Source organism: Callospermophilus lateralis, chromosome 3, assembly GCF_048772815.1.
Source record: "Callospermophilus lateralis isolate mCalLat2 chromosome 3, mCalLat2.hap1, whole genome shotgun sequence".
In the NCBI taxonomy this organism is placed as follows: domain Eukaryota; kingdom Metazoa; phylum Chordata; class Mammalia; order Rodentia; family Sciuridae; genus Callospermophilus; species Callospermophilus lateralis.
The window spans coordinates 13,124,340-13,150,309 of NC_135307.1; the positions used below are offsets into that span (position 1 = coordinate 13,124,340).

General features: G+C 43.6%; 1 protein-coding gene across 1 annotated transcript in view; it reads left to right on the forward strand.

Annotated features, from left to right (window-relative positions):
- Btbd7 (BTB domain containing 7) overlaps window positions 1-16,387 on the forward strand; it is a 105,174-nt gene extending 88,787 nt beyond the window's left edge. The window contains exons 7-11 of the mRNA XM_076849725.2: window positions 2,561-2,704; window positions 4,435-4,624; window positions 7,481-7,659; window positions 8,919-9,371; window positions 10,987-16,387. Coding sequence (XP_076705840.1) covers window positions 2,561-2,704; window positions 4,435-4,624; window positions 7,481-7,659; window positions 8,919-9,371; window positions 10,987-11,805 — 1,785 coding nt within the window. The 3' untranslated portion in view covers window positions 11,806-16,387. The remainder of the gene's footprint in view (window positions 1-2,560; window positions 2,705-4,434; window positions 4,625-7,480; window positions 7,660-8,918; window positions 9,372-10,986) is intronic.
- Window positions 16,388-25,970: the final 9,583 nt, after the last annotated feature.

Consider the following 25,970-nt stretch of genomic DNA (forward strand, 5'->3'; position numbering starts at 1 on the left):
TATTATGTCCTTTATTGTGTTAAGGAATGTTCCTTATCTACCTAATTTATTGAGTTTTTATCATGAAAGGATGTTGAATTTTGTCAAATGTCTTTTTCTGCATCTATAAGAATGATAAAATGGCTTTTGTTCTTCATTCTGTTGATATGATATATCACATCTATTAATTTGCTTTTATGGAACCATCTTTGCATCCCTGGAATGAATTCGACTTGATTATGGTAGATGATCGTTTTGATGTGTTGGATTCTGTTTGCTAGTATTTTGTTAAGATTTTTGTGTTTATGATTGTCAGGAATATTGGTCTATAGTTTTCTTTTTTTCATTTTTAATCATTTATTTATTTTAATATGTTATGCATGACAGCTATTTGTTCATTTTTTACATAAACTCAGTTCTTTTTTTTTTTTTAGTTGCTCATTACAATGATCTTGACATATCATACATTTGATAAGTTTTCTTTTTTTGTTATGTCTTTATCTGGTTTTGATATCAGGATGATGTTGGCTTCATAGAATTAAGTTTGAGAGTGTTACTTCCTCTTTGAGTTCTTGGAATAGTTTCATAAAATTTGGTATTAGTTCTTTAAATGTTTTGTAGAATTCAGCAGTGAAGTCATCAAGTCCTGAGTTTTTCTTTGATGAAAAACCTTATTACTGATATAGTTCCCTCAGTTATTGGTCTATTTGGGTTTTCTGCTTCTTCATGATTCAGTCTTAGTAGGGTTGTATGTGTCCAGGAATTCATCCATTTCTACTAGATTATCTGCTTTGTTGGCATGAATTATTTATAATATCATTTTATGATTGTTTGTATTTCTGTGATATTAGTTATAATGTTTCCTTTATTCTGGTTTTATTTATTTGAGTTTCCTCTCTTTCTTAATCTAGCTAAATTATTATTAACCTTATATTTTTTAAAAAATCAACTTTTGAGCCAGGTAGTGTCATAATGCCTATAATCCCAGGTCCTGAGGAAGCTGAAGCAGGAGGATTGCAAATTTGAAGCCAGTCTGTGTATTAGTAAAACCTTGTCTCAAAAATTTTAAAAAGGGCTGGGAAAGTGGCTCAGTAGCAGAATGCTTGCCTAGCAAGATAGAATGTGGCTCAGTGGTTAAGCGCCTTTGGGTTCAATCCTTGGTACAAAAAAAATGCCAAAAGATCGCATATCAACATAATTATAATATTGAGTTTTTTGTTTTTGTCTTTTTTAAATACCATATAATGTTGTTTTGGTGATTAGAAATAATTTTAACGTTAGGCTGGGGATATAGCTCAGTTGGTAGAGTGCTTGTCTCACATGCGCAAGGTCCTGGTTCAATCCCCAGCACCACAAAAATAATAATAATAATAATAATTTTAATGCATTAATTAGGTATTATATTTAACAAGAGTAATGGAGAAACAATTTTTGTCAAACAGCTGGAACTCAAACCAAACTGAACCCTGTCTTTAATAGTTCCCTTAGGAGTTTGTTAAAAATATATATATGCCTTGTAAAACTAAAAAGAACAAATAAAAAAATTTTTTAAAGAAAAGAAAATATATATGCCTTACTCTTAATTCCATGCTTAACATGTAAGTCCCCTGTAAAGGTTTGGTAATAATGGTTGCTAACCTTCACACTATCTTAGTAGATGCCAAGCACCCTGCCAGGTGCTTTTGTCTGCATATTACCTTTGTTTTCATTTTTACTTTTATGGTACTAGAGATGGGATCCAGGGCCTCCAGGATCTGTATATATGTATATATGCTAAGTATATACACTCTACTACCAAGCCACATCCCAGCCCTTATGTTACTTTTGTTTAATACTTACCACCACCTCAAGAACTAAACATCCTCCTGGTATCACTGAGGAAACAGCAAGGCTACCACATTTAATTAGTGGTGTAGCACCCCACTTCCCAGAGCCTTTAAGCTAAAATAAGATCTCCATGGTTGCATGACTAATAAAAGGGGAATGGGGCTTGAGCCAAATTGCTTCTTGAAAGCCCACTGTGCTAGATTGCTGGTGGCCTTGTACTATAGATACATGCCAAGTCAGCAATCTTAGTTTGTCTTGGGGTAAGAGAGAATTGAGCAAGGTATAAAGAATCAGTTTTTCATTAAGAGTTCTACTACTCCATCAGTTGGGCATGGTGGCACACCTGTAATCTCAGCAACTAAGTGAGGCCCTAAGCAATTCAGTGAGACCTCTCTCAAAATAAAAAATAAATAAATAAAAAGGGCTGGGGATGTGGCTCAGTGGTAAAGCACCCCTGGGTTTAATTCCTGGTACCAAAAAAAAAAAAAAAAAAAGATTTCTACTACTACTCCAACTTATTACATTTTAATTAATATTATCTTTTTTTAATCATTCCTCTATTTAGAAAAAAATGAAAGTATAGGACCTTTTATTATTACTAAACTTTTAAGGTATTTCTAAATTTCATGTTTCTAAATTTTTATTTAAATATGAAGGTTTGTATGTTTTGATTTATAGATGTAAACATTTTTATCTTGATGATATTGTACTACTACACAGATCTGTAGTCTATTTTTTTATTTTATTTTATAAGATGAAAAGAGGCTTGATTAGTACTCCTCCATCAGATATGCTTCCTACAACAGAAGGTGGAAAGTCAAATGCCTGGTTGCGGCAAAAAAATGCTGGCATATACGTTCGTCCTCGGCTGTTCTCTCCCTATGTGGAAGAAGCAAAGGTACTAAAAACCATTTGAAGATATTAGAGAACTTTATTAGAAACCATATGCACAGATATTTATTGTAGAATTATTTAAATATTTGGTGTAATAGCCTAAATATCCAGTAATAGGGAACATGAAAGTAAATTCTAGTTCAACTACTCAACAGAGTAGATTTTTGAAATGTTTTAAAACAAATCATAATACATTTTACATTTTTCTCATCTTAGTTGCCTTGTGAATTGTTAATTGCCTTGTAGATTATCAGTTTACTGAAATAGAGGAAATGTTCTGAAATTAAATTGCAAGCATTTTATCTTCATAAACTAAAGAAATGCATAATTTTTGTTGTTCTATAATAGCTGACTGAGTTTTGAGTTTAGTTTTAGAGTAAATATACAAACTTATTATAATTTCAAACCTATGAAATAAACAGTTGGCATTATTTATTCTGTAATATAAAGAACTCCCCAAGAAATTATGATAATGTGAAAATGAAACTCTGTAATTTTTGTTAAATATATTCACATGTAAATACTTAAGAGTAGCTTGTGAGGAGCTAACAGTCTTTGAAAGTCAAAAATCATCAGTAAGCATTCTGAAGTAACAGGCAAAATAATGTATTTAGGGACAGAATTACATTGCCTTAAAATTTTACTTATTTTTATTTCCAGACTTCCTAGCTTTAAGATAAATGAAAGGAGTTTATGAGATCTCTGTTTTATTGACTAGGTTGATAATATTCTTCATATTAAATGGTTGACATTCTAAATAGATCTAAAACAGGAAGAAAGCAGAATGGTCAGATCTGGTCTTTGTGCTTGAAGTGCTCATGCAGCTGAGCCTTCACAGGCCACATCTGGTGAGAATCTACACCAATCCCCCATTTCCTCTGCCCCAAGATGGGGTGGCTCAGCAGAAGGTCCTCTAGAACTGCCCTGTTCTCAGATGGCTGTGGAAGAAGGAATTCCCCCATTGGAAATGTTTATATAACACCTCATTTTTGCTGTTCTGTAGTTGGATGAGATAGATGCAGCTGAAACTACTTTAACAAAATTGGGTTTATTTATAGTCCCATTAATCAATCTTTACTATTTCATATTTTGAACATTTTTTAATGTGATACTTAGCACATGTATACATGTTCTTTTTTATTATAATAATTTTTTGTATTATTTATTTTTGATTAATTTTATATGCTTCCATCAGATTTCAAACACTTCTAATTAAAAATAAGCCTTTCCAATGATTATATCTATTCAAAAATTCTCCTGGGCTGGGGTTGTGCTCAGTGGTAGAGCTCTCGCCTAGCATGTGTGAGGCCCTGGGTTCGATCCTCAGCACCACATAAAATAAAATAAAGATATTGTGTCCATCTACAACTAAAAAAAAAAAAAAAAAAAAAATTTTAAATTCTCCAGAAAGAGTCTTTAATTAAAGAGAAATGGGTATTTTCTTCTACCACCGATTTTAGACTTTACATAAGTGAGAAAACAATTAATGAATCCCCCTTTTCTTTCATTTATTTATTTGTTTGTTTATTTTTGGTTGTGGATAGGCGCAATGTCTTTATTTATTTATTTTTATGTGGTGCTAAGGATCGAACCCAATGCTTCACACGTGCAAGGCAGGCGCTCTACCACTGAACTACAACCTCTGCCCCTTCTGTGATGGAGATGATAATCTTACTCCAACTGTGATTTAACACAAAGAACGGGTTGACTGTTCATCCTGAATTCTCATTTCAGTCAGTGCTAGATGAGATGATGGTGGAACAAACAGACCTTGTGCGTTTGCGAATGGTGAGAATGTCCAATGTGCCAGACACGCTTTACATGGTCAGTAATGCCATGCCACAGTGTTGCCACATGATCAGCCATCAGCAGATTAGCAGCAGCCAATCAAGCCCACCTTCTGTTGTAGCCAATGAAATTCCAGGTAAGGCAATGCCTTTGGTGAGGCACTTATATTGAAATGAATAATCTCATCCATTTTTTTGTAATTGCTGATGTTTGAACCCCTAAGTATGCTAATTGTTTCCACATTTCAGTACCCTTTATGCATTTATTCCCCTAGTTTTTAAGGATAAGAGTTTTGTTTTATATTTTATCTTAAGTTAATAAGTGTATGTAGGTTTTTGCACACACACCCCTACCTTTGTGACAGCCTTTTGGAAACTTTCTTGTGTTTCTAGACATTGCCACATGTGCTCAATGCGGCAGAATTGCCCTTGTTTAGAGAAATTCAGTTTTTTCATCACTGCAGGGTAGTTTGCACACGTGGACTTATATCTTTGAATCTGCTTCTGTCTCCCAAAGATGTGATCACCATTATTTTCTTAGAGGTTCAGTTTCCCATGATCTGCTCTATAATGTTCACCGTAGTTTTAGGTTTATGTCTTATGACTTTGAAGGAATTGGCCATAGATTGAAATTTAGCTGTCATATCCAAAAACATCTGTTTGGGGTTTTTTTTGGGTGGGGGGGACTGGGGGTCGAACCCAGGACTTTGCAAATGCTTTGCCACTGAGCAACATCCCAGCCCCCAAAAACATCTGAATATTACTTCATGTTGACTTTTAACAGTAGTCTCTAGTATCAGTTTCTAAGATAAAATAAACACTAGTAATCTGGTGGTCAGAAATTTGTAGCTCCTGCCAATTGCTTTTGCAAGATGCATAGTAAAAACCAGCAGCCAGGCATGGTGGCACATGCCTATAGTCCCAATTACTTAGAGACTAAAGTGGGGAGATTACTTGAGCCCAAGAGTTTGAGACCAAACCTTGGCAACCTATCAGAACCCTGTGTCAAAAATTAAATAAGTAAAATCCAGCAAACAATGTGCAATGGAAATAGCACCATTCATTTCTGCATCCATATACCTGTTTCGGTTAAGAATAAATAAAAAGCATAATGGCAGAACTTCTCACTGAATACATACATTTTATTTCACAACTAGTATTTTTCATCAATTGTTGCCTTAGTAGATTTGGCTATTGTATATTTGCCTAAGGCATTCATTGGATAATAGTAATAAGATAAATATGTCTTCAATTGGGTTTTGTTGATTTTGAAGCTTTGGTAGTAGCACTGTTTTTCAGGCTTGAATTAATGCTATTGAATATCAGCATAATTTCATCCTAGAACTTAATCAGAAAATCCCAAAGACACCCACAAGTAAGTATTCTCAAGAAAACAAGACTTGCCTGTGGCTTAGTTAACAAGGCATGCCCCATTTTAGTGTCACCCAGTTTCTCCCATCCTTGCCCATCGCACTCAAAAGACAAGGCTGTAGCTTGTTGGAGAGGACTTACAGGCTCTCAGCCTGGCTCTTTCACTTTGTGGGACTCTGGCATTCTGTGATTTCTTCCAAAACATCAATTTTCTCATCTATGAAATGAAGATAATGTTTCCTCCTAGTGTTGTGGGGATTTAATGAAGCGCCATGAAAATTAGCATTCACCAAACCCTGGCTCCCCTTCCCCCAAAAATAACATTCAGTCAACACTGTGGTCAGTTCATATCACAAATGTTTATAGACTTCATTGCCTCTCTCCAGCTTGTGACCACGGCATAGCTCAGGTTCCTAACTGCTGTTCCTGCCTCTTCTTTTACTTCTGTCCTTTACCCCAGGGGTCAGCACACTTTTTCTGTACAGGACCAGATAATGATATTTCAGACTTTTTGAACTATGCAATCTCTATTGCACTGACTAACTCCCAAATAACCACGGTGGTTCCTAAACAAATGGTAAGGCTGTGTGCCAATAAAACTTTACTTAGAAAAACAGGTGGCAGGCGGCCAGTTTGCCTCCCCTGCTTCACATAACTTCTGCCTGCACTCACCACGTCACAGCTCTCATTCTGTCATCCCCTGCACAAGCAGCTCCCTGCTATACACAGGATACAACTCATTCAGATCTACCCCACTCATATTTCCAGCCTCCTTTCCCAGTTCTTCCTACTTACCTGCTGACCCCAGACTCTGCCAGTGAGCCTCCTCCGTGTGTTGTGCTATTTTTCATTTGATACCATGTACATGCCTAGACTTCCTGCTCAGAAAGCTTCACACTGCTTTCTTTACATGCCTGATTTTCTATCATCTTCAAGGCTATGCTGGGGTTCCCCCTTGTCTAAGAAGCCTTTCCCACCTGCTTTCCATCTGGGCTGGGTGCCCATTGTTTCCAGTCTTCCAGTGTTCTTGTTTATTTTTCTCCATGAACTTTTCTGACCCTGTACTATACTTATGGACAGAGATCACATCTTTCCTTCTGTGCACCCCAATACCAATCCTTGGTGCATAGTCAGCATTTAAACAATTGTTTGAATACAAGAACAACTTTCTTTATTTTATTTATTTATTTACTTATTTATTTATTTATTTATTTATTTATAATTTTTGCTTAGGATCAAACCCAGGGCCTTGTACATGCAAGGGAAGCACTTTACTACTAAACTATATCCCCAACCCTAAGAATGAATATATATTTTTAAATCATGAAGTATCCTAAGATTCAGAGTACATGCAAGTAAAATCTTATTTGAGCTGTAGACTAAACTAATAAAATTCTGGAGCTGTTTGATATGTCCAAGAGCCTTCTGGGCACTATGAAATTTAAAATCTTGAAAATTTTCTATTTTTCAAATATAAATTACTATGTTGCCAAGAAATTAAAATACTACCTAAAAAATTTATGAAAAGATTCTGATACCAAACATTTGCATTTTCCTTGTGCTCACTGGGCAGTCTTTCGTGTAGCTCAGGAATTTTGCCTACATGCTCTTTCTCCTTCTAGTTCCTCGTCTCTTCATTATGAAAGATATGGTCAGACGCCTGCAGGAACTACGGCACACTGAGCAGGTGCAGAGAGCTTATGCACTGAACTGTGGGGAGGGAGCCACCGTCAGCTATGAAATTCAGATTCGAGTACTGAGAGAGTTTGGTCTTGCAGATGCTGCTGCAGAGCTCTTGCAGGTAAGACATTGCATTGAACTGTTGAAAGGAGGAAGCCTTGATCATCAGTCAGGCAGTATATGAGACATCCCAAGGAGTGCCCCACTGCTGCTTTTTCTTCGTACGTGCCCTTCACTGCCTCTGATGTCTTCAACAGGCTGCAGGTTTCTCCTCATGAGAGGCAGCACGGTGGAGTGGGCTGAGCACAGAGCTGGCTCTGCTCCTTACTAACTGGTTAACTTGGATGAGTTACTTAACCAGTGAGCATCAGTTCCTTACCCATAAAACGGATTGTTATGAAGATAGAAGGTGCTGTGTGTCAAACAGCTGTGTATACATAACAAGCATCCAAATGGTGACTGCTACAAAGTTCCATCCCAACAGAGATGGCAAAGGAAGTAGGAAATTCTGAACCTCACTTGCTTGCTCTCTGGTCACCAGATTTCAGGTTAGGCCTACTATCAGATGCCCACTGACCTTTCTCCCATAAGAAATGTTGTGCATGAAGGTTCAAATGCAAGCATGAGAATCATGGAGTGAGTGCTTTTTTTTTCAACCTAGTAGGAAACAAATTCGTTTCTAGTAATTATTAAGCATAAGAACAATAGCATTGGTTTTATAGTTAAGATAGGATTTGTGGCATAGTCTTATCAGAGCCTTACATAAAATTTGATTTGATCTGGTCAAGTGGGGCACTTTCTTGCCACTGAATCCAAACTCCATTAACCCTGACCCTTTCAAAAGGAAAATGTGGCAGCCACCCATTTTTAGGTTCTTAATTTTTATTTTTTGCTGTGGTTTCCATCCCTAGAGTACATAGTCTGGTTTTTTACTCGTTTCTCTTCCCTTTGCCATCCTAAATTGTCTTAATTAGATATCTTAAATTGTATAAAAATCATTGTTCTCTTGCAATGGTTTGAAGTCTTAATCCAGCTTGGTTGTGTATAATGAGCAAGGAATGGTTATTTTGAAGTTATTTCACATAGAACATATACAGATGTTGTGTCAGAGTTTCTAGGAAGCTCCTCAGTTGTATTCCTTTTCTTCCTTTGATTTAATGTTAACTTTTTTCTTAGCAAAATCATATTTCAGTTAGGTTTTATGAACTTGTTTTTGCTTTATCACATATTGCTACAAGAGATGTCTGACTTGCTTACTGGAATTTTACCTTTTACTTAATGTGGTCTTCTTAGCTTCTTAGGTATTTTACTTAACTCTCTCAGCTTGTACAATTCCATGCGTGAAATCTCCTTTTTTTTTTTTTTTTTTTTTTAATCTAGAATCCTCACAAGTTCTTTCCTGATGAACGTTTTGGGGATGAAAGTCCACTCTTGACAATGAGACAGCCTGGAAGATGTCGTGTTAACAGTACCCCTACTGCAGAAACCATGTTTACAGACCTGGACTCTTTTGTGGCCTTCCATCCACCCTTGCCCCCTCCACCCCCTCCATACCACCCCCCAGCCACCCCAATCCATAACCAACTCAAAGCAGGTTGGAAGCAAAGACCTCCCAGTCAGCACCCTTCACGTTCCTTTTCTTATCCCTGTAATCATTCGTTGTTTCACTCCAGAACAGCTCCTAAAGCTGTTCCTCCCCAAGTTTATCTGCCAGGTGTTAAAGCAGCACCACCTGACTGTACCAACCCCACAGGACTGGGGAGGCAGACAGTTGCTGCTGCTGCTGCTGCAGCTGCTGCCGCCTCTGCTGCAGTAGCATCTGAGAAACAAATGGTAAGTCAGCACTTAAGTCACCTGCCCCAAATCAAAAGTCTGTGGGATATTAGGAGCTGTTCCCCTGGCTCCAAGAACCCTACGGGACTCAGCAGTGCCCAAAAGTGTTATTGGCAGGCTGAAAGCATGCACTCAAGGGTCATGGGGAAGAAGAGAAGAATGTTAGTGTCAGCAAATGGGAAAGGACAGGAGCAGAGAGACTAGAGGTGTGTGTAAAAGGCACAAAGGCAGTGTTCTTGTCTGTAAGTCCATCTGCCAATAGCAGGAGGAGAGCAGTGACAGGTGGATCTGCATGCGTCCTAATGTTCTGTTCAAGCCCGTGTTTGGAATCTTCCTGACTTCTGTCCTATAGCATCTGTTATTCTACCAAATGCTCTGGTAGAACAAGAAGGGAAAATTACTTAGAGCTAATTGTACCACCAGGACCAGTGTGACAAAGCCTCCCCATTCAGAAAACAGTCAGAAAGTGAGTCTCCCCAGCTCAGCCCTCAGACCCTGTCTGACTCAGAGCCTTAGGAGCCAGGGCAACGAGTAGAGAGCCTCCACGTCAGACACGAATCTTCACCTGGGTTGCACTGCAGAAGAGATTGAGCTTATGTTTTATGTAACACATTTGAGAAAAACAATAGTGCTTTTTAAGTCTTCCTACTCTGTCACATGCTGTCAGCAGAATTCAATAGAGAAAAGGAAAGATCTGTTATTTCAGGGAGGCTTCCTTATAATAGAGCTCACCAGAAGTGATGGACTGGTACACACCTTGGGTCGAATTATGATCCTTCCCAACCTTCCTGTCCCTCTCTACCTTGTTCTCCCTGCTCCCCCCAATTCCCCAAAATAAGAGATTGGTAGTATTTGATAAACCACATACCCATTCTGTTGGTCTGGCCCTATAATTACAAAATTCTACTCTTTTGTATCTTAAATACAATTCCTGTAAAGGAATATTTTGGTTTTGTATTTATTTTTTTTCTTTTGGTACTGGGAGTTGAACCCAGGGTTGCTTAACCACTGGGGCACATCCCTAGCCTTTTTTTGTTTTTAATTTTGAGACAGGGTATTGAAAAGTTGCTTAGGGCCTCGCTGAGTTGCTGAAGCTAACCTCAAACTTGCAGTCTCCTTGCCTCAGCCTCCCCAAATTTCTGGGATTACAGGTGTACACCACCACACCCAGCCTCTAAAGGAAATTTGTTAGTACATTCATTGTACTCTTTATTATAATAAAAAATTGGAAATAACTTAAATGTCTGATCATAGGAGACTGGTTTATGATTTATCAGTACAATGGAATGTATTTTTAAATGATGATATCTGAGAAAAATTAATGGTAGAACTATCACTAAATAATATATTAATTATATATGCACTAAAACTATATATTCAATAAATTTTGTGAAAATATATGCAAAGAAAAAAGGGGAGAGAAATACTTCATTATGTTAGCAATGATTATCTCTGTATGGAACTTTAGGAGTTTTTTTCTGCCTTTATAATTTTCTGTATCTAAGTATGCATTATAACATTTATAATCAGGAAACCAAATCAACAAAATCAGTGAACATTGGTGGGCCTTTTTTTTTTTTTTTTTTTAACCTTCTCTGCTTTGTCTCTGTCTCAGTGTACCCAACCTGTGCTGAATGATCTAATGCCAGATATCGCCATGGGAGTATCCACACTGTCACTCAAGGACAGGAGACTTCCAGAACTTGCTGTAGACACAGAAGTGAGCCAGCCAGTTTCTGAAGCAGGACCGGGGCCTCCCCAGCATCTCTCGTGTGTTCCACAGAGGCATACACACACTTCTCGAAAAAAACACACACTAGAGCAAAAAACAGATGCTAGAGAAAATCAGCAGGAATACCCGGATTTCTATGACTTCTCAAATGCTGCTTGCAGACCTTCTACTCCTGCTCCTGGCAGACGCGCCCCTTCCCCTTCGCAAGGTGGATATTTTGGTCCTGATTTGTACAGCCACAATAAGGCATCACCAAGTGGCTTAAAGTCAGTCTACCTACCTACTCAGACCCCTCCTAAAACCCAGGAAGAAGCCAGGAGAGAATATCCACTTTCCCCTGATGGGCATTCACACAGGCAGAAGAATGAGTCCATACGCCTGGATGTCGTGGAGCAGCCTCCCCAGCGATCAGACTTCCCTTTGGCAGCCCCAGAAAATGCTGGCAATGGTCCAGCCCACATCAGGGGACGAACTGCAGTAGAAACTGACTTGACTTTTGGGCTGACTTCGAATAGGCCTTCTTCACAGTCTGCATGTAGCTCTGAGGCTCCAGAAGAGCGATCCAGCAGAAGGCTGGCAGACAGTGAGTCTCTGAGCCACGGAGCTCAGAGAAGCACAGAGCTAGAAAGAGAAGATTCCATAAACAGAGGAAGGAGGTCACCCAGCAAGCCAGACTTCCTCTACAAAAAGTCTGCCCTCTGAGAGCAACCTCCAAGTCGCCTGTGCCTGAGATGTGAAACATCCATTCTATTCCGTAACCCGACAACTCACTGACCAGTTTATCAGTGCCAGCTCAGTTCCACGTTATTTTATTTTCAGTTTTGTGTGTGTATATGTTTATTACACATGGCATGCTAGGAGGGTTATTTTGAATGCTGCATCTGTCTGTTTTATGTTGGAACAATTATGTGGAGAAGCATTTTGAACAGCAAGCAAGCTGGCACTTTTTTCCCCCTCTCTTTACAAATGATGGAATTTTTTTGCACTTGTACATTTATTTTATCTGTATTGATTTTATATCAGTATGTTAAACTTTATTGCCACATTTAAAGGACTGTATTTTCATACTTTTTTGCATTTTACCTTTCATCTACCAGTTTTCATGTGCATTGTATTGCACACTAAGATGTATTTTCTTATGAAATAGTTCTGTTTATTTTTAATTATAGAAATTCCAAAGAACAGCACATCAAAATGCTCCTCTCTTTTAAACAGTTGTTTTGAGTTCAAAAATCTTCCTGCTCAGTCTCTATAGATCTAATGTCATTCTTCTTTAATAAGTCTTGGGAGCTAGTCTTTATTCCCACTGTGGGAGTCCAATCAGGGTCCTGAAGTCTTTGGGTGTAGTAGAAGCAGGAAGGAGAATAGCCCATGGTGCCCAGCCCAAAGCTGTCACTTTACTCACAGTGTGGACACTGTCAGGGTCCCTGTAGACCCTGGTGGTACAGGTTAAAGTATTGCTCCCTGGATATGGTTCTGAGAAGATCAGATTCCTTGGAATTAGAAAGCAGGGGAGAGAGGAAAGTCAGCTAAAGGGCACAGCAAAGGGATTTCAGGATTTCTGGCCCTGCAGGACTTTCTGTCTGAGCTGGGGAAGTGACTGCCTGCTGCCTTCAGTTGTCTTGCTTTCTATGGGAAACAAAGGGCTTCAGTCTTATGGATGTAATGTGGTGTTTGTAAGCATATGTTTTCTTTTAAATATTTCTCAAAGTATGTCTGAACTTTGGTGTCCTATAAAAAACTTGTATAATGCATAATGCTTTGTCACCAAAAAGAAAAAAAAATTGTTAAACACTACATGTCCTACTTGAACTCCACTGGGGATGCTGGTTTAGCATTTACTGAACCACTGAGCACATGAGGTCTCTCTGATCCTCTCCCTTGGAAGGGCAATGTGTGAGCTAAGGACTGTTTTGTTTTGTTTTGTTTTGTTTCTTACTCTTCAATGTAAATATATTAGTATTTGAGTTTAAATCACTTCAGCATTATTTAACATTCACTTTGTATTTTTACAAACACAGCCGTAGCACTTAGAAGAAAAGAGACTTCCTGAACATTCTCTCAAAGGATATTTGGGAACCTCTTTTCTATGTATATGTGTGTGTGTGTGTGTGTGTGTGTGTGTGTGTATATATACACATACATATATATATAAATATAAATAAAACTATGAATCACACTCACTATAAAACTATGCAGGGCTAGGGAGCCTTCACAAGCTACCATATAAATGAATTACATGCACTTTGAAGTGACTAGGTTTCTATTGGGTGTCAGCAACTCTAATTTCTCCTGAAACAGTAGTTTTTCTTCTGGTCTTTTCCTACTTTACCCTGTGGATATACACTCAGGAATAATTTGACATTTTTTAAATTCCTAACAATAGATAATCTCAAAGATGGGAAGTATGTCTGTATCTTCTGTGAGCTGCTGCCGCCCATTCTTCTGCCTGGCCGGTTAGCTGCTGCTGGTGCATTCAGTTGTCGACCCTGGTGATGTTGCATACTGAGCTCCCAGCCTCCAGCGGTCACATGCATCTGCTGTAAAGTCTGCTCGCAGAGCCTGTAAGGCTCCTCTTTTAAAGATAGAAAAACACAGGACTCTCACGTTTAAGTCTTATAATAGATGCTGGTGTCTTCTGAAGCCCAGTCTCAGTCTGTCTTCAGAAGCAAATGTTAATTCCATCATTCTTCAGTATGTGTTTATAATACACATGTTGACATGAATTAATCTGAGAGCTTTAGATTTCTGTCTGCATTGGACTGGACTGGACTGGTACTGCAGAGGAGAATGAGTAGACCTAATTTGAATGAGGAAGAAATCTCATCTCTGACCTATTTTGTTTCCCCAATATGTTAGAGAGACCAGGGTTAGTGGTTTTTCTGAAAATTCATTAAATAGTCTTTAAATATAATTATAAAAACTAGTGGCCACTATTCATAGTATTACTTAATTTAAGATGTTTGCTTTTAATAATTTAGCTTACCTGGCTAAACTATGTATAGAGGGGAATCTTGCTTTAATCCATGGGATTATGGACTGATATGACTTGCAGAAGATGAACAGATGTGGTTTTGTGTGCATTAGGCTAGTGTTGGTGGACTCTTAATGGATCTCGTGAAGTGTAATTAATAGAGTAGGTCGATAGCTCTGTGCCTCTGGCTTTTGAACCCATCTATTCAATCATTTCTAATGCCGAACTAAGACAAATGTAAAGTGTGAGTAAGATTGCTCTTTAAAAAAAGTATATATAAAATTTAAATACATAAATTGGCATTTTACTTGATATAGAAATTTTATGCGAACCAAATCACAAAAATACCAGATCTCCTTTTGAGGCCCTGGACAATCTGGCCATTTGGACAATCACTGCTCCCAGTGCCCACTGTGTGTTGAAGTTAGCAAACTACCGTGTAGATGCTAGTGCAAAGGAGAAGAGTCAGATTAAAAGATGCTGTTGGTCCTTTTCTTATATAATCATCTTAGTTTTGTGATTTTGAAAAATAATTTTACTAAGTTGCCCATGGCCCCTAAAGAGAAAAATAGCATCATGAAGAACAAAAACCATTGGAACATGGCTTTTCTACTACACAGACCACACCCATTCTCATGCCCCATCAGCTGGGCACATGTCCCTAGACCTGAGCTAGCTTGGCATTTCAATAACCCGTTAGACTTTAAGGATTTTTAGTGAGTTCTTTTTACTTTTGACTGCCCCCCACCCACCCCCCGCTTTAGTATTGGGGATTGAACCCAAGGGCGCTTAACCACTGAGCCACATCCCCAGCCCTTTTATTTTTTATTTTGAGACAGGTTCTTGCTAAGTTGTTTTGGGCCTCTCTAAGTTGCTAAAGTTGGCCTTGAACTTGCAATCCTCCTGCCTCAGCCTCCCAGGTCACGGGGATTATAAGGCGTGCGCCACTGTACCCAGCTAGTGAGTTCTCTTGTTTATTTTTTTGTAGAACTACCTATGAAACTTGACCTAGTCTTGTTTTGGCTTTCTCACAATCTCTGGGGTTTTTTTGTTGTTGTTTGTTTGTTTGTCTCATAGTTCAACTTCTAGCAATGGACACAATCTTTGTACATTTGAATGAAGCTCATGCTGCAGAATGTAATGGAGAAACAGCAAACGCAGCAGAGCCCTGGGGCTTGGTGCTGACCTCTGGTAACATTCTCTGTAGTTGAAAGGTCAGCATTCCCCAGTCACTACCCAGCAAGGTTTATATTTTCATAATGGTGAATTTGCCTTTTAGGGAAAAATGAAACACTTGTAAAATTGTCTTGCAATCCTAAGGATTTGTGTTTTTATCCTAGGACTGAATTAAAAGGGAAATGCCTCTTTGACTTTTGCTTCTCTGCAGTCACTATTAAAGCCGCAGTGATGGGTGCTCTTCCCGGGTCTGCAGTGGTTCACTTTGTCTACTATGTGACTCACTTCCAAACCTCATTACAGGTATTACTAAAGCGTTGCCATGCACACCACTAGAAGGTGTCTTGCTGTTCTCTCCATGAACACCTTGTATGAACCGTGCTTCATGGAGCGTTGTCTTTGTGCCTATCAGTTGCAATAGCTGTTGTCATTGTCTGGCAGTCTTTTGGTTTTTTTCCCTCTAGAGAATCCTCTGACTGTGTTTCAGTCTTTCATATTCTGAATATTATAATGCTGTGGCCATTTCTACAGAAAGATTACTTGCAAGTGCGTGTCTTGACAATAACCTCTTGTGTTTGTGTGTTTACGGGGGTTCTAAGATCCCATAAGCGCTGGAAGCTTCCTCGGGTGTACCTGCACGTGACTCTGTGCCTGGGTCACCTGGGTGGAACCCTGCTCTGAGATGGGGTGGCTGAATGCTGAAGTTCCTGGGCTCCACTTGCTTGTGTATGTACCACATCTGTACTTGGGGACGGGAGACCTTCTACGCCACTGCATTTCTCGTGGTTGTGCTGTTACTGGTATAAAGTCAAGTGCCTTCAATGCTCAAGGCTCAGAAATTTTTCTTAAACTGATTTCATGTCCTATGCAAGTGTTTTCTACAACCTGCATAACCAGTACTTTGTAAAACTTGTTTACGCTTCAACTGTACATAGTGTTTTTTAAAGAAATATATAGTATTTTTATTTAGGTACCTCCAAACTTGAATTCGTCTGTGTGAAACATTGTAAAACGATACATTTCTCTTTTGAGTACCATTGCAGTTGTACAGAGGTTTTCACTGGTTCTATTTTTCTACTGTTACTGATAAAGCATGTAACACTGACTTTATCCTACATATAGTTGGCATTTCAAATAAATGGCTTGTATAGAACCTGCTGCGTTGGATACAGTCTGTTTTAGCGGTGGGGCAGACATACATGCGTTACAGACAGGGTGGTTCCCCTCAAGGGTGGAATTGGGAGGGATTCCACAATGATCTTCTGTTTCTGGGATTTCAGCCGTGCAGAGACATTTGTTATTTTTATGGTTTTCTTGGAAATCTCATATTTTATTCTGAATCATCAAGTTCATTGTTATTATTTCACTGGGACATTTGTGAGGATTTCATTTTACAAATTTCAACAGAAAGTTACTTGGGCAGGGGTCTCCAGAGGAAGTTTAGCTTTAGCCTTCAACCATGTGCCCTGGGAATCTGGAACATGTGGTGGTCAGTCAGTAGTGAGACAAGACAGATGTGCTGTGCGGGGGCCTCCGAGCATAGAGACTTGGCTGAGATACTAAGCCACCTTTCTCTTTTAAACTCGGGCTCCTTAATATTTTTCAATTGAAATGGGAAATGGAGTTATGATCTGGAGTCTAGGGTTCTGGAAAAAAAATGTAAACTGGAAAAGATTTCTAATTTCGGGGTTGGGGATGTGGCTCAAGTGGTAGCGCGCCCGCCTAGCATGCGTGCAGCCCGGGTTCGATCCTCAGCACCACATACAAAGATGTTGTGTCCGCCGAAAACTAAAAAATAAATATTAAAAAAAAAAAGATATCTAATTTCCATTTTTAAAAGTTGCTATAAACTAGCTCATTTTAAAATGTTTTAATGATTTTATTGACAAGTGCTACCCAAGCATTTTCACCCTTCATGCCTTGCCAGGCAGTTCTCTATATTTTGTTCCATTGTAGGGTTAACTGGAGTAGCATGGTAAAATCAGGTTTGTGTAGATGAGTTTCTTAGAAACCTGAAAAAGGACTGGGGATGTGGCTCAGTGTCAGAGTGCTTGCTGGGTTCAATGCCTAGCATCATAAAATAAATAAAAAATAAAAAGTGAATTAACCTTCATTTCTGTACTTAGGATTATCCTGAGAAACAAGGATAATGGCGCTTCCCCACCCACCTGGGCCTCACCTGTCCTCAGGACACAAGGAGATCCTTCTTGAGACCACAGTCCCATGGTCAGGAGTGTATAGCAGCAGGCAAAACAGACAAGAGACTTTTTCAACTGGCTGGAAATGACTTCTGTCCTAAAAACAACCAACACAGCACAGGGCGGTATCACAGCTGAGGGAAAAAGTAGCTTGAAGTGGCCCAGGAATGGGTGGACGGAGGGAGAAAGGCTACAGCCAGAGCCAAGCACTGATGTTCTTTTTCTTTAAATCTTTGATGAAGTAGGTATTGAAAGGGAAGTGACCACAACACTCAGAGCAACCAAGAGATCTTTATTGCAGCAGTGCAACAGAGGAGAAGAGAGAGAGAGAGAGAGCGCAAGAGAGAGACAAAGCAAGAGAGAGAGGGGCCTGGCAGGAGGGAGTTTTATAGCCCAAATCTAATGAGGTCTCTGGGTCTGCAAGCTGCCTTGTTGGCACAAGGGGGGTTACGTGTTCGGCCTTGAGCGGGGGCTTGGGCGTTTGGGCTTGAAGCAAATAGTTGATAAAGAACCAGACAGAGGGTTTGAGAGGCCAGGTCATCCTGCAGCTAACTTTGTTTGGCATGACCTGCAGACAGCTTACTCAGCCTGTCCTGCACCTAACAGGTATCATTACCATTAATACTCCATGAATCAAGTACTCTTACTTGTGCCATTTTACAAAATAGAAAAACCAAAGCTCCAGGTCCTGGGTACCTCATCCCAGCAAGGAAGTCAGCAAGGCTTGGCTCACCCAGCCTTCTGAGCTCTAGGCACCAGAGCCCCGCACACCGCAGGACTGGTGGAGCCGGGCCAAGCAGGGTGTCCATTTGTTCATGATACCCCTCACCTGGTCCCCACATACCATGTGAGACCGAGACAGAACTGAACAAGACAGTCACCATCCCACCCTTAGCATTTCAGGGTTTCTGGGGAGGAGAGACATGGGAGAATTATGGAGAGAAGGCTGGGGTTTGACAGGCCCAGGGGCAGGCCGGCTTCGGGTGTGGCCGTTCAGACCCAGATGAGCAGCAGCCAGGGTTGGGTAGGGGCTGGAGGGCTGAGCCCTGATAGACTTCAGGGCCCAGCTGGACTACCTGGTGGACCAGCTGAGGGGCTTGGGGTTGGCCCTGATGGCACCATGGCAGCTACGACAGGATTTTCAGCCGGGCATGTCAATCAGATTTGCTTCTTCTAAGTGACTAGCCAAATTGAAGAGAAGCAGGAGTGGATTCAGGAAGCCCAGGAGCCAACCAGGGTGAAGCTCCAAATAGCCAACAAAAAGGGCCAATTTGGACCAGGCAGGGTGCCATGCCTCATGGCATGGTGACTGGGAAAGGGTGGAGGAGGCCATCTAGGGGAAGATGAACTGAACGTGGACTGCGTCCACTTGGCAGCGATTGCTAGGTATCTGGCTATGGAATGGCAATTGGGTGTGAGCTGGTGCCCAGAGGAGGGGGGCCACATACATGGGTGACAAGTAACCTGGGGAGTCCATACTGTGAGGACAGGGCTGTTGAAAGGAGGGCTCGGATGAACTTGGAAGAACTCCACCCTTCCCAGGTCCGCTAGAGGGAGGTGTGGCCCAGGCAGCCTGATGGCAGAAAGAACCAGCAGTAGTGGCCGGAAGGCAAGCAGGGACTATAAGCAAAAGGGACATGAGTGCATGCATATGCTCCTGTGTGTGGATAAGAGGAAAGGGAGATATGACAATAAGTGTGTGTGTGTGTGTGTGTGTGTGTGTGTGTGTGTGTGTGAGAGAGAATAATTTTCCATTTTGGGCTGGGGACACTTTCAACTGTACTTTTTGTACTGGTTCAATTTTTTTGTGCTGAGGATGGAACCCAGGGTCAGGCTTGCTGAGCACATGCTGTACTACTGAACTGAACACCCAGCCCCGGTTCCGTTTTCAAATGATGTCTGTGTATTACCTTTTCAAGTTGAATGTCAGAGACAAAGGATCAATTCCTCTCCGTCCCAGAAGTGAACCGTGGCTTCTGCTCAGAGGTTTGAAAGACCAGGCCCTGAAAGGCTTTGGTCAGCTCCACAGGCACCGGGAATGGGATGCTGAGAGTGGAGTGGTGGCGGGCTGAGCAGAGAAGCCGAAACAGAATGGAGGAAGCGGAAAACTGGAATGGGAGGAAGAGCAGGTGGCCTGTGTAGACCACCAGCTTAGAGTGGAGAGGAGGAACCTTTGACAGCAGTCATGGGAAGCTGGGTGGTATCATTAGGCCCCACCCCTCACCTGCTGGTCCCCACAGGCCTGTCGTGGAGGACTGCCACACACTGGGGCTTTCCCTACCAGAAGACTCCTGAGGTCAGCTCAGCCTCATCTGCTTTCAGGGACTCTCTTTAGTTCCCACCTGAAGCCACTTTGTGAGCTGAGAAATCATTCAGCAACAGCTTCCAGTTTGTTTTAGAAGCCTCTGGGGGACATTTGTCAGGTCCAGTCATAGTTTCCAGAATCTACCATCCCCTAGCCACAAAAGCAAAGAATTGAGATGATGGATCCTTTGTAGGGTTTGGGCCCCTTCCTGTCTTTTTTTTTTTTTTTCTTATAATATACTTTAATTGTAGATGGACATGATATCTTTATTCCATTTTCATGTGGTGCTGAGGATTGAACCCAGGGCCTCACATGTGCAAGGCAGGTGCTCCACCTCTGAGCCCCAGCCCAGCCCCTCTGACCATTTCTTGATCACGCTGCCCAGATGGCCAGTAGCATGCAGAGCCACTGATCACTCTTGCAGGCCCTGTTAAAGCCCCAAGGTCCTCCCAGCACCTTCCTGCCCGGTCTCGCTTCTTTGTGTTGCTGGGTTCACGGGGTGTGCAGGAAGGATGGGAGTGAGCTGCATGTTCTGCCCTCCCTGTCAAGTCTAGCCTTGCTCCAAAGAGGGCTTTATACATGACACTGATGATGTCATTAGGCTTTTTCATGGGGCTCAACTCTCTTGCCTTCAGCTCTTGGACCCCCTAACAGGGGCCTTTGTCAGAACCCCTTGCCCATGGACTCCTGTTTGTGTACCAGTTCCTCAAATGCCAGCCCCGTGCCTTCCCGCTGCCTGAGGAGTAAGACATCTGTCCTTTTGTGAGGCCTGGCTGGTGGCCTGAGCCCCATCTTGGAAAGCTTCAGATCTGGGGCCATCATGACATCTCTAAGGAGAAGCTACATCCACGAAGTCCCGTGTCCAAGTGTGCCTGCGACCACTGCTGGACTGTGGCAGGGCCTGGCAAGACACAACAGAGGCCAGGAAACTTGCTAGGAGGAAGGACCTATCAGGGCACCCACAGGGTGCTGCCTTTACTACTAGGGGCCATAGCACTGGGGCAAGGATCCCAACCCTCAGCTCTCTCAGACCTAAGATGGAGATGACATAGTTCTCTCGCTGGGCGCTGATTCCAGACTTCATGTCTTGGTCACCCTGAGCTACAGGTCTTATTCCAGTTCTCGGGAAGAAGGGCCTCACAGGGCTGCTGTAGGCTCTCGTGGCACCTGTTGACATTGTGCTCTCCTCCTGGCATCCCTCATCTTCAACCCATGCACCCACAGGGAGCCTCCCCTTCTGGAATCTTCTACTGGATACACCATAAATGCCTCCCCACCCTCCATGTCTGAGATAAAAGCAAATGTTCTTCCCCTTCCTCTGTGTTCTGGCAGAAGTACCCAAATTGCTGAGGGTGGCTTGGGTAGTCCAGGTGACCCTGAGAGGACTGAGTGGCCCATGTCACCGTCCCTGGGTTGACTGGGGCTGAGGGCTCTGCCGCGTGCTGTCGGCCGACTCCTTCCCGCTCCAGCTCAGTGCTCCCTAACTCAAAGGAGGTCAGCTTCAGGCACAGACTGCCCCCAACTTTTGGGCCTCAAACTAATGCAATGACCAATGTAATGTCGCCTACATCTCCTGCCTGCTTCTGCTCATCCCACCTCTGTCCACCCTCTGACAGCTGTCACTCTTAGGAATCTCACTAGGCCAAATGGGTCTCAAATCAGCTCCTAGACCAACACCCTCCCCTGTCCCTCCCTACTCATCCCCCCCACACTGCTGCCCACAGCTGTCAAGCATCCCATTGTCCCCATCCCCACTCCCCACGTCTGCCCACCACACACACCTAGCTCTGGCCAAGGTCACCAGCTAATGACCTTCATGTTGTTGAACTCAGTGGACATAGTCCGCAGACCCCTGCCCACCCTCGTTTTCCTTTCCTCCCTCAGGCCCTCCTGCCTCTCCATGCTGCACCCGCCCTGGCTCCTGTGTTGGATCAGGAAGGAGCCAAGATGAGGCACAGATTGTGAGCTCAGCCGAGAACCAGGTGCCCAAAGATGGCATAGCTCTGGGAGTGGGCAGCAGGTGTGTCCTGGAGTCCAGGCGCTAGGGATCAGGAGTCCACTAACTTCAGGGAAAGCCACCTTCTCCACAGTCAGCTTTTTCAGAAATAAAATGGCGGAGGATCTTTCTGCCTTACATTTTGTCTCATTTCTAAGTTGGTTTAGAATTTATTTAATCTCAACAGACCCTTTTCCTGGCACTCAGCTTGGGCCCTGACTCCATGACGCCTATGGCTCGGCAGCACCAGACCCCAGGTCCCCTCCTCTCCCTCGGGAGCTCCTAGTTCTCTTTCTTCCTCATTGGTGTTGCTTCCCTGGCATCTACTGAGCCCTTTTCTCCTCCCTTTTCATGTCCCCAAGGCTCATTGACCATGGGTGCTGCTAATACCTCCACCCAACCCCTGCTGTCAGGTGTCCAGCAAGTGTCCCACCAGCCCAGCGCATCCTGGCTCCTCGTCCACCTGTCCTGCACCACAGCAGAACCGGAGGCTCCTCCCAGGGCTCTCCCAGTCACGTGCTGTCTGTGCCAGGGAGGCAGAGGTTGCTGTGCCCAGTTTCCTGCCAAGACTCCCAAGTAGCTGCACACTGGTTACCACGTACTTTGGCGGGTTCTTCGTCTCTTAGACATTATGTCCTCCAGGCAGTCAGCAGCCCCCAGTGAGTTGCGTGGGGCCTCTGGCGTGTCCTCCAGTCCCCCAGGTCTCTGCTTGGTCTCTGTCTTCCTCTTGAACCGTCCTTACAGTCCTTCGCCTTCCTTGAGACTGAGATGGGGTTATAGGACCCATGATCCCACAGGAGAGGACACACGCAGGAGGCCAGGTGAAGGTGACCGGGTGTGATCTAAGTCTTGTCCAGCTCTGAGTCACCAAACCTCAGACACTGACAGAAACTGTACGCCTACCCAGGACAGGGAGGGATGGTAAAGGGACACTGGTCCAAGTGCCCGTACATTCATTTTGAAATACTTACGGTGTGTGCCTCCTGCACCGTGGAGAACATGGGACAATCAGAGCCACTCCTGCTTGCAGGCTGCTTGGTGCAGAGTGTTGGCGTTTTCAAAATTCTTCCACCCTGATTATCCACCCACTCAGCAGCCTCTACAAAAACCCCTCACCAAACAGACTGCATCTCAGAGACCTGGGCTCTGCCTCCACCTTGCTTAGTTACCTTGAGCTCGTCTCTGCTCCCGGGGCCTCAGTTTCCTCACCTGTCAAGTGATGATAACACTAAACGGGCACCCACTCTGGGCCAGGCACTAATCCCTACCACGACCAGGGATGGCAGAAACATTATTGTTCCTCAGGAAACTGAGGCACAGAGACCAGCAGAGCCAGTGAGAATGGGAGCAGGTCTACCCAGCCTCTACACTGCACCCTATCCTTGTCAGAGTTGAGGTGAGGGCCAGGGAGTCAGTGGTCCTACCACGTAGAAAGGACTTCCACTCACTCCGTCTCCCCGCTCAGCTGCCAGTCCTGCCCTTGCTGGTGGAAGATCCCAGCAGAGCCTGGGCCTGCGCTGTGAGCACCAGGATCTGCTGGGAGCCTGGGGCTTCCACTTGCCAATGGGCCGTGACCTTGGGGTGAGATGGCCCCTTCCCTTCTTCTCCTCCATCTGAGTGCACATGTATCACCAGCCACCACCTCATCTTGCTTCCACCTGCCTCACTGCCACTGTCCCCTCGTCCTCTGTTCTGTGTGATACTCCTGAGGTGCAAAGGTAGGCATGACCTTCTCCTTCTAGGTCACCTTCCACACCAGAGTCACTCAGGGGGAAGCTGTGCTGGTCATGCCTCTGGGAAGGTTTAGAAAAGCCTATGATGCTGGAAGAGTCCAATTCTGTCCTTGAATTAATTTACCAAAATGAACTCCCTCTTTCCCCAGGGCAGCGATGGTACCCTGTGACCTAGGTGAAAGGAGTCAGTCTCCTCCTAAGGCTGCCAGGTGCCCACCTCCAGGAAGTCAGGCTGGTGGAGGAGAGCTAGCGCCTGGGGTCAGGTGCACTGCTTTTCACCAGGTGACACTGACTAGCCAGGGCACCCCAGCCTTGCTGAGCCTCAATGTCCACACTTGCAAAGTAAGGCTGGGTCATTTGTGAGCAGCAGTGAGGTAATGCAGGAGCTCCCAGCCACAGGTGCTTGGCAAGCTGTGGGTACATGAAAGCGCGCTCCTGTCAGTGTACTTGACAAGCCATGGGGCACCTGTCACATCAGGGCTGGCAGTGGCAGTGGCAGTGGCACTGCCAGCTTTATGAGTGGGGAAGCCTGGCTTTACAGTCTGGTGGGGCAGATCCCAAGCAAATGAACCCTCCAATGTGTCAACCCCAACTGAGCGAAGTGCTGCTCCACAGTAGAATAGGGCCCTGAGCATCAGCCACCTCTGTGTCAGTCATCTCCATTTTGAGTTAAGTGGTCACCAAGGGCAGGAAAGCCTCAATCTGCAGCATTTGACCTGCAAAGAGACCAAGGAGGGAAGCCAGGAAATGGAATCAGTGATTTGTGACTCTGGCTTTTGTGAAGAAACCTTGTGGAGGTGACACCATCATTTCCGCAGTGGGTCCTGTTGCCAGTTTGCTCTGCTCTGTCCATAGCCCCAAGTCTGCTCACTGGGGTGACGTTTCCCTGAGGTGGGTCCTGTGATGGTCACTCCAACACTGTGTACCTCAGCTGGCCTCTGACACTGGGAACCAACTGGTTGCACTTGGGGCAAAAAAGGACATAAGAATATGCAGCGCCCAGGCCACTGTGATCCCAGCCTCAGGGTGCCCAGGACTCTCCCCACCTAGGGGGCCTCTCTTAGTCCATAAACAGTATTTGCTGTGGAAAGAGACCAGATAAATGGGTTGGTTGTAGACCTTCTCAGTTTGGCTCATGTACTGCTGGTCAGCTGGGTTTAGGAGCCCTGAGGCCTAAGGCAACATCCTAGGGAGCTCAGGATGCCGGTCTGGGAGGGAGGGAAACAGTAGCGGGAGTAGGAGAAGCCCAGGTGGGGCCTCAAGTGGACAGTCAGGCAGCGCAGCCACCCGGGGGCTAATGAGCCCCGTTGAACAGCATCTCTCACCAAAGCAGAAGCACTTAGAGAAGGCCGGAGCCAAGAAGTGGCTGGAAAGCTTCTGGCCTTTGTCCTAGGAAACTTCAAGGATTGGGAGAATTAGATGAGTGCTCAATGATGAGAATGGTGTCTACAGAGTGCAAAAGCAGAAGCTAGGAACTGTACTAGTATTCCTTACTACCACACAAGCTTCAGGTGAGGTTTGACCCAGCACTCAATGCCCATATCACTAGACCTGTTTCTTTCTCTTCACCTTCCAGGATGTTGATTCCTTGAGATTGGTTTCCCTAGTGATCATACATGCTTGTGGCTGGAAGAGGGACATGGTTAGTGTCCCTCAATCACATAGCAAAGAAGTAGAGGGCCAGAGGGCTAGCCAAAACTTGAGGCACTATCAATAAGGTCATGGAGGCATGGAATTTGTATCCAAGCCTAGGGTAGGGCCCCTGGGAGCCTCATCTGCAGAGGAGGACTCTGGTTTCCAGGGATGAGGCTGGAGAAAAACCTGTGATCTCTTCCAACCTGGGGACCGTATCCATGGAAGTACGGAGCACCCCATTATCTCAAGCCCATTTCTAGTCACAGAATTCCTAGGTTGGGAGGGGCAGGAGTGAGGTACCATTAGGAATCAGTGCTGGAGGTCCCCCCAGACCACAGCTTGTTACTGGGTGGAGCTAGATGACCTCCATGGCAGGGAGGCAACCTCCCTGGCTTCCAGATCTGCTGGTGTGGTTTCCTTTATTTCCATCTTCCCCAGGTGACACCACTTTTCAGTGGAGGAATGGATCAGGCTACCTCTGGTCCCAGAGTCACTGGACTTACTCCTTCAGTTTTTTTTCTGCTCTACTAGGGTTCTTTAAGGGAGCCAGGGCTGGGTTCTCCAGCATGGATGATTATATAATCCAAGAGCTGAGCAGCGTCAGGGCTGCAGAGAACACTCCTCTCACCTCAGTTTAACTTGCCATGGGTGACAACCACACTTGCAGAACTTGTAAGGAAGCAAGAGTCGGGGGAGGCCAAAGATGGGCTTTCTTTTCTTTCTGATTTTTTAGTTATAGATGGACACAATATATTTCATTTTTATGTGGTGCTGAGGATTGAACCCAGTGTCTCACGCATGCTAGGCAAACACTCTACCTCTGAGCCAAAACCTCAGCCCGATGCGCTTT